This window comes from Corvus brachyrhynchos, unplaced genomic scaffold, assembly GCF_000691975.1.
Source record: "Corvus brachyrhynchos isolate BGI_N302 unplaced genomic scaffold, ASM69197v1 scaffold334, whole genome shotgun sequence".
NCBI classification, from domain to species: domain Eukaryota; kingdom Metazoa; phylum Chordata; class Aves; order Passeriformes; family Corvidae; genus Corvus; species Corvus brachyrhynchos.
The window spans coordinates 1,714,436-1,723,761 of record NW_008238316.1 but is presented as its reverse complement, the minus strand read 5'-3'; the positions used below and the strand labels follow the sequence as shown (position 1 = coordinate 1,723,761).

At 44.7% G+C, this 9,326-nt stretch overlaps 1 protein-coding gene across 15 annotated transcripts in view; it reads right to left on the bottom strand.

Annotated features, from left to right (window-relative positions):
* The window catches only part of PCDH15 (protocadherin related 15), a 572,690-nt gene that overhangs the window by 102,785 nt on the left and 460,579 nt on the right, over positions 1–9,326 (bottom strand). For all 15 annotated transcript variants that reach the window (XM_017733770.1, XM_008633276.2, XM_017733771.1 and 12 more), the window contains one exon: positions 8,324–8,452. In XM_017733770.1, the coding sequence (XP_017589259.1) occupies positions 8,324–8,452 (129 nt within the window). The remainder of the gene's footprint in view (positions 1–8,323; positions 8,453–9,326) is intronic.

Genomic DNA, 9,326 nt, shown 5'->3' with positions numbered 1-9,326 from the left:
ACCCAGGGGCCACCCCCAGCTTCTCGGGGCACCCTGTGCCAGGGCCTGCCCACCCTCCCAGGGAACAATTCCTTCCCAATATCCCATCCATCCCTGCCCTCTGGCACTGGGAACCCATTCCCTGTGTCCTGGCCCTCCAGTTCCTGCTGCAGGGTCCCTCTCCAGTTTCCCTGTATCCCTTCAGACCCTGGAAGGAGCTGTGAGCTCTCCACACAACCTTCTCCTCTCCCGGCTGAGCAGCCCCAGCTCTCCCAGCCTGGCTCCAGAGGGGAGGTGCTCCAGTCCCCTCAGCAACTCCATGGCCTCCTCTGGACCTGCTCCAACAGTTCCATGTCCTTCTTATTTGGGAGCTTCAGAACAGTGCACGGAATTCCAGGTGGGGTCTCACCTGAGCAGAATAGAGGGGAGCATCCCCTCCCCCCACCTGCTGCCCCCCCTGTGGGATGAGCCCAGGATAGATCTCCTGGTGTTCACCCAGAATCAGGAAAAGTGTGTCCATCTGAAGAGACAGAGCAAGCACTGCTGCTATTCCAGTGACTCCTCAGATCTCCAGGATGACTCTTATTTCCATCTCTAATTTATAAAGTACTGCGTGATAAAACAAACCTGGAAACCTGGGAATATAAATGACTCAGAACTCTATATCGCAGCAAATACCTCCCACATTTATTAGAGATTCCATCACCTACGAGGTGACAGCCCTTACCTGACGTGCTAAATTCAGATTTGTGTTACCAACTCTGCTTCCACATTACCAGGAAACCCTCAGGAATATAAAGCAACCGTGTTCCAGAGCAACAAATTATCTCCCTCCCTCTCAAACAGTGCAAAACACAGTTCTGAGAGATGGGAATGACTAAGACACCTCCTAAAGGATCATTAACTCTGAAACATAATGACAAGGGTTTGAATGTCAATATTCACAATATCGTTCTCATCTTTTTGAAAAGAAACCTCCTGTTACATTCCCAGCTCCTGCTCACGATGGTGACAAGATTTAGGCAGGTTAACTGAGGATTTGTGCCTGGAATGCTGGAGCTGGAAAACAGCAAAACAAGGTTGTTATTCCTACTTGTCTCCAAATCACAGACAAACACGGTGGCTGGGTATCCCCCTTTCCTGCAAGCGGAAACATTTCTTAGAGACCACTCTGCCACACAAACAGCTTCCTCCAGTTCAAATTTCCCTTCCTCAGGAGCAAAAGATCCCCACATTCCCTACCCAAGCCAACCAAAATCCTGATTTTTGGACAACTCCTCCAGTATTCCAGCAAACCCCACAGCTCAAGGTAGGAATCGTGCTGGAGGATCCAAATGATGCTGCTGGTGGGAATTATTGTTCTCATGGCAGATAACACGATTTTTTACTACTAGGGGTTTAATAGGTTTATTATTGAGGACTTAATGAGTTTATTATTCTGGGTTGGAAGTATTCCCAAGTGCCTCATTTGTGTCAAACAGCAAATCAAGTGTGGGTGGGAGTGTTAGACTGGATTTTGTACTTGTTTTGCAGGGAGACTATAGTTTGTGCCCACAGGACAAAATTAGTATCTCCTCCCAGGTGCAGTCAGAGGCCACAAATTATCTGAAGTGTCCCTGACCTCTTGGTCATAAACCAAATATTTATAAATATTTTAAGGAGGGAACATCAGTCATCCATAAAACTTTGGAATTTTCTTCTTTTCCTAAAGTTCAGGAAGGCTTTTCCTCTCCTTTCTTGCTGTTTTGCTTTTACACAGTCTTTCACATTTTAATTTGCTCAGAGGGATGGAGCTGGAAGGAAAGGCTGGGAGAGCTGGGATTGTTCAGCCTGGAGAGGAGAAGCTCTGGGGTGACCTCATTGTGTCCTTCCACTGCCTGAAGCAGCTGACAGGAAACATGGAGAGAGACTTTGGACAAAGGGTGGAGTGCCAGGACACAGGGAATGGCTTCCCAGTGCCAGAGGGCAGGGCTGGATGGGATATTGGGCAGGAATTGTTCCCTGGCAGGGTGGGCAGGCCCTGGCACAGGGTGCCCAGAGCAGCTGGGGCTGCCCCTGGATCCCTGGCAGTGTCCAAGGCCAGGCTGGACATTGGGGCTTGGAGCAGCCTGGGACAGTGGAAGATGTCCCTGCCCATGGCAGGGGTGGCACTGGATGGGCTTTGGGGTCCCTTCCAACCCATTTAGGATTCTTTGATTTTGGCTATCTTGAAATTTCAAGGCAAATTTGACTTGAGACTCAAATGCACACATATCCTTTGGAAAAATCCTGCAGGTTTTGTGGATATCCTCCAGGAGCTTCAGCATCCTACTGAATTCCTGGGTCATGGCAGCTTATCCTTCACTACACTCAGAGCAGGATAAAGGAAACACCCTCTAAATGTTCAAACACTGCCACATTTTTAGGCATTAGACAAGCCAGAAGAACCTTGGTTGACTGTTTCCATGGTCTCTGCTAATTCCAGTGCACCTGGAGGGTTAATTCCAAACCAAATTAAAGGTGACTCCAAACAAAACTGCGCATTAGGAGCAGTTAAACCCTAAGAGCAAATAAAAATGAAAATAAAAGAAAATCCAAAAGCTCATGGCTGCAAACCCAGCACTGGATGGGCTGGTGAACCTCCTACAAGAGTTAATCACATTTTAACACTTCAGAGCTTCTACCAGCCCAGCTTTCTTCAGGCTGGCACAAAACCAAATCCTGACTTTGGAGACTTGGTTGTCCTTGAAGGATGATACAAAATTTGGGGTTTTGATGAGTCTGTTCTTTGGCAATATGATCAAGAGATGAAACCAATGCATTCGCACACTAGAAAAAAATAAAACACTAAAAAACCCTCCCGAAACTGAAACTTTCTAAATCACAGATGGAATACACTGTTCAGAATCTCCACATTTAGCTGGGTTCCCAAATATTTCTCCAGTGTCAATCCGATTTGAAGTTATTTTTGGAATTTCTCTTGACTTTGGGTTGGGAGGATCCTTAAAGCCCATCCAGCGCCACCCCTGCCATGGGCAGGGACACCTTCCACTGTCCCAGGCTGCTCCAAACCCCATCCAGCCTGGCCTTGGACACTGCCAGGGATGGGAATCAGGCATCAAAATCCTAAAAGGGCATGAATTAGAGACATGAAATCACTGATTCAGAAGATTTAGTTTGGCATCAGGCAGAAAGAGATAATAGGGCCTAAAGGCATCCCAAAATGTAAAGCGTCAGGAGACAAAACCAAGAATCCCTTTCATGGAAAATCCTCGGGCTCTCAACAATCAATGCCACGAACGTGCTGATAACAAATATCAGTATTTCCACTGCACTAAAGCACAAACATTATTTGGAGGGCAAAGATGCAAATGAATGCACAAATAGAATAAATTTTGGGAACAGGGAAGATGAGCACAGCTTTTGGAATCCCTTTAGCTTAAGAGGTCATGCTGTGGGTGGCAAGGAGCTTTTTTAACCTCTTCAATCCATGCCCAAGCTGACCTACATTCCAGGAACGGTGGAAAAAGATGAGGAAGTGTGGCTGCAGCCACTGCAGCCAGATATCCTCCAGGAATTCCCTGGTGCCAGCAGAAAGAGGGAGTTCTGTCTAGCACTGAGGGTCTGGAATGGAAATAAATTGCCCAAATCTATGACCCCATCTTTTTCTCCTCACGCCACGGCTTTGGACTTGACACATCAATCTTGTTGTGAGAGGAATTTGCCTGTTAACAAACATGAAAATCCAACTAGCAGCACATGAAATTCTTTCTGTGACCAGCATCTCCACAAGGATCTTGACAGAGACAGTGCTGACAGTCTTATTAAAGTCCTTTCTATCCTTCCTGGGGACAAATTCCTTAATAAACTAAAGGAAATGATACCACCAAGGTTCTCTCCCAAAGATTTTGTGATCATCCAGCCACTTACAAGAAACGAAGTCTGAATTTTCTCTGGTTGGAGTTCACCTGCCACATTCTGATTCTCTGCTTTTGGGGTCTGATTAGCTTTTTTATGGATTCTGACTCTCAAATCCCAGCTGCTCCCGTTGGTTTTACATCCATGAGATGAATGCAAGCTCCATTGTTAGGCACTGGGTCATGCAGCGAGCAGGAGTCTGGACTCGCTCTGGGTATTTGGGATTTACTTCAGAGCCTGGGATTTTACTCTTCCCCAAAGACTTAAGTCCTTTCCCTCCTGGATTGTCCTCTCCTGCCATTAAATCCCCCTTTTTTCCTGATCTTGTCCTATTTCCTCCACCTCTAATTTTAATTCCTTTCCCTCCTGGATTGTCCTCTCCTGACGATAAATCTCCCTTTTTTCCCGGTCTTCTCCTTTTTCTTCCGCCTCTAATTTTCCTTCAAGTTGTCTTAGGGTCCAGGAGACTTGGGAATTTAATTTCAGGGGCCTGTATTTTTTAGCGCAGGCAAGGTGCAATCTGCAGTGCAGGTTTTGGGAAATCACACCCTTCACACAGAAAACAAGGCAGTGGGGATTTAGCAAAACTCAGATTCCTTTCTAGACTTTTCCACAAGATCTTGTCATGTAATAAAATAACGGAATCACAGATGCTTTGGGATGCAAGGGACTTTAAAGCTCATCTCATTCCAAGCATTCCATGGGCATGGGCAGTAATTCTTCATCAGCATTTTAAGGAGTTTTCCTGCTTGTAGAAACACACGATGAGCTGCTTGTGAGAGATCTCCAGAGGTCATTTAGTCCGACACAACAAGCCTTACCCAACAGCCGTGAAATTTAAACTGGGCTTTAAATCCAGGGTTTATCACCTTATGAATTTATTAAACAAAACCAGGAGCCTGTTAGAATTCACTGATACCCACAGACAGAAGGCTCTGTTGGGAAATAATTACATTTCATCAGCATTCAGGAGGGCCAGTTCAGTACAACCAAAAAGATTCCTCCAAACTTTCCCATCTTTTCCTGTAGGTAGAATAACTCCATCCTAAAAACCAACTCTCTTAAAGCATTTCTTCTGTAATTTAAAACCAAGCAGGTGACAGAGGTATCACACACCCTGCAAACTGCTCTCACTACTGGAATTAATTTATCCTGTCTCCATTTTAGGGAAGATCCACGAGCCAGTGATACTTGAGCACATAATTCTTTATCCCTATTTTCCATCTAATTTATTCCCTAATTTATCTCCCCTTGACAGCAACACGTTCGTGTTGGAGACTGCAGACAGTGCTGATCAGCAACACAAAAATACCCAACAATAAAATTATGGGGTTGGGTGAAAGAATCTGGACATAAATAAAGCCCCACATGGATAAAAACTTCAGTCAAGTGATGTCTTTCTTCTCCTGGGCCCCATCAGCTCAACAGCTTCTCACTTAACCCCAGGCTGCTTTTTTAGAGTCTGCAACAAACTGCTTGGCACTGTCTTCCCCTGCCCAAGGATGTGAACATGCCTGCAGATCAATATATTGATCCCTTTCCTAAATGCTGTTCCATCTTTTTTACCTTCCATGCCCTGGGATCGATGAAAATGCAGTGTACAACATCACCAAGCCCCATCTCCAGCTGGTTTAGGCTGCAAGAAAGGGCCTGAATTTCACTGTCAAGTTTCCAGTTGGAGTTTCTGGATTCCTGGGGGCCCTTTGTGGAGACTTCCACGCAGCAATTGTGCTTCTGCCTTGCTGCAGGATCCCCAGGATTGGACAGGAAGGAGCAGCAGGGAATCCAATCCACCTCTGACAATACAGTGTGGAATAAAAGGGATTGGAAACACATCCGCTCCACCGGCAGCATTATCCTGGCTGGCTTTTGTTCTCTTAATCTTCAGGAGGCCCCTGGAATGCCCTCAGGCAGTACTCCAGTGCCAGGGCCTCCAGGAGCTCCAGCTGGCAGCAGAGCTGCTGGAGAGGGAAAGCACTTCCAAGTGTGGATATCGCCTGCCTGCATGGAACCAACCCTCCAAACCCTCCCTCTCCCACAGGAAAGCTCTCACTGCCCTCCTGCTGCATCCCCTTGGGAGACCATCCCCCCAGATATTACCAAAATCTTTACGGGTATCCCTTTGGAAGCCCAGCTTTCCCACTGAAAACAAAGCAGAGCGTGGAAATCTCTTGTCTGTGCCAGGAGTTATTTCTGGGAGTGTTCAGATTCATTGTTTTATCCCCCAAATTGCTTAGAATCCCCATCCCTGGAAGTGTCCAAGGCCAGCTTGGACGGGGCTTGGAGCAAGCTGAGATAGTGGAAGGTGTCCCTGCCCGTGGCAGGGGTGGAATGGGATGAGATTTAAGATCCCTCCCAGCCCAAACCATTCTGGAATTCTGATGGTGGGCCCAGGCACCCGATCCTGAGACCAAACCTCATGGTCAAAAATCCTGAGGGACCAAAGTGGTTGAGCACCTTTTCCATGTCCTTCCTCTCCAGCTCCTCTGCTCCCACGAGCAGCAGGGTCAGATCTTGGGTTTTAAGGTAAAAATCTCTTGCTAAACTATTTCCCCCAGCTAAAATGGGAAGATGGCATTCAAAAGGGAAATTCCACAAAACCTGTCATTTTATTTAAAATCCACTGTACCACGGCTTGCTCTGGTGGATTTTGGAAATGAGTAAAAAACTTCCTGAAAAGCAGCTTTGTTAATCAGTGGGTGGATTTCAGTAGGGAAAACACACAGCCCAGTAAGGATTATCTTCCTTTATCAGGCTATTCCCTCCTAAAACAGGCCTTTATGTACATTTTAACCACATTAAAGCTTCCACACAAAATTTATTCCCATTAACACCTCTCCCATACCCGCTGGGGTTTTATCTGCAGCGAAGCACAACACACCAAAAGCTATTTCAGTTTTTAAAGAACATCCTCAAACAACACAGCTACACCCAAACTCTCATCACCATTATTTCAATAACCTCACTGGAGCCAGAAAAAAATTCCAAAAGCCCCCATCTCTCTTTTTTATATCGTAGAATGGCATTTCCGATGGATATCTCTGTATCCATTTGCAGTTGGGAACATGAGACTGTAGAAATACACCCAGTATTTGAGCTATAAAGAAAAAGCTTTCTCCATCCAGGGATAAACAGCACAGGAAATGACAGAAGCAGTTTCTGTCACTCCAAGAAGGAATAAACTATCCCAAGGCTTCAATAAATATTTTCATTTCCACACAGCTTAGAAATTGCACTAATTTAGAAGCCAGAGAGCTTCTTGTGGCAATAACCTGTGTTTTACAGTTCTGTCAAAGCTAAATATAGACCCAAGCTCGTGTTTGAGAAGATGATGGAGCCTTGAGGGCCCCCAGCTAAGCACAGAATGGAATTGAAAGGTATTTGGGACTGATTGGAAATGTTCCACCCGTGCCTTTTAAAGATGCAAAATGCAAAACAACCACACAGGAAGGTGATGACAAAAAGCAGAGCAATCATTTAATGATTTATCAAAACTGACTTAATTGCACTGAGGAATCCCAACTTCGTCCAAGGCTCTAAACCAGCTCTGATGTCTTATTAAATAATAGAAGGATGGGAAGGAACATGATTATTATGGGTATTTGGGTTCCCATGGTACCAAAAATGTCCTATTTTTCTCAAGCTTCTACTCAAGGAGCTCCCATTTTCTCTTGATATGGTTGCTACTGGAAAAACAACAAAAAAAGGCAGACTTTCCACCTAAATTCCTGAAAAATGCTTCCCAATTCCTCTTTTACCTCCAGCTCCTGCTGGATCCAACCTTAGTGCAGCCGATATGAGGCATTATATTCAACTTCTAGATTAAAAAACCCTCTAATTCCTATTTGCTTCCTCCACTTGAGTCAGGAAAAACAGACATTACCAAAAAAAGTGATGTTTTCTTCAACAGACTGAATCCTCATCCAGAAGACCCCCAAGCATTATAAGAAGTTACAGCTTCAAACCCTCAAATTAACACTATCCCCTATTTTTATGCCAGGTCACCAATTATTTCACTCAAGGGTTTAACTGATTTTCCTCTTAATGGCCTTAAAATTTCCTCTAGGTGTGACGATTTCCTCCACCTGGGTGTCACCTGCTCAGCAGGTTTGAATTCTATTTCAAAATCAATAATTTAAAAACGTGGCAACACTCTTTTAACCTTGCAAATCTGTTACCAGCAAGTTTCGACAGTGGGATTTCCTTAAAAACCAGCTTTTAATGGGCTATTTCTAAATGAGAAAGCATTTTCAGTTATTTAGCACAGAGAAGAAAACAATTCCAATATTTTAAAGCCCCACAATGTGAATTTGTAGTCACGAATGGAGAGTTTGCATTTAAACCTGAGATGCTTTGATGGGTTTTTGTCTAAGGCACAATTATTTTGTGCACTTTCCTCATGGTTTGAACAATTTGGGTACTAAAATAAACGATTTTAATGACTTACCCTTACTTGACCAACAAAAGCATTGGCTTCCTCTTCCTGCACAGAGAGGTTTTTGGGCAGAAACATGTCAAAAACTGGTCCGTTGTCATTGACATCTGTCACCACGATATTGACAGTGGCAGTCGAGGTCTAGGCAGAAAAAGAACATTTGAAAGAAATTCTCTTTATTCTACAGCTTCCCAGGTGAAAACCCTACTGTTACTTACTAGACAGAATCACAGGTAAGCAGGCTATCAATGTTTTTTAACACGTTTTTGTGAAAAAGGAAGCATTTCAAGAGTTTATTTGGAATTTTTAGAAAAAGCTCAAGACTGACTCATATGTTAGATGCATGATAAAATTTTTCTTTTTTATACAGTATTTTAAGGATTCAGGAGTTTTTGTTGTGAGTGGGGGGAAAACCTGGAAATACCAAAATTTGCCAAGATGTGAAAAGGAAATTCAGTGATTTATCAATCAAAATATGCCACAGTGATGATTAACTGAGCTGATGAGGTGGCACAACCATCCCCCCCCCCCCCCCCCCCCCCCCCATGTTCTGCTTTGCAGCCCAATTTTAACATCCCAGGAGGTGGGAACAGCAGAATCAACTGTATTTAATATAAAATGCCAACAAAATATGTCTGTGCTACCTGTGGAGATTTTCTCTCACAATTGAACAGGTGGAGAGGGAAATACTTTGTTGGCTTGAGTCACATCCCTTTTCTCTGCTCCCACAGACTGACAGCTCCAGACCAAAACCCCACATTGTTGTATTTCAGAAATTGTTGTGTTCAATAGATTGATTTTTACATCAATTCATCCAACTCAGTGTCTTAAATCTTAAATCTTAACATCTTAAATCTTAAATCCATCTTGTGCCTTTGATACTTTGCATCAAACTCCGCTGAGGGAAATTTGGGCCCTCCTGGCCAGAGAGCTCTGGAGGGGCTGGAGCGTGTCCAGGGCAGGGAACGGAGCTGGGAAGGGGCGGGGGGCCCCACAGCGGCCGGGGGGGGGGGGG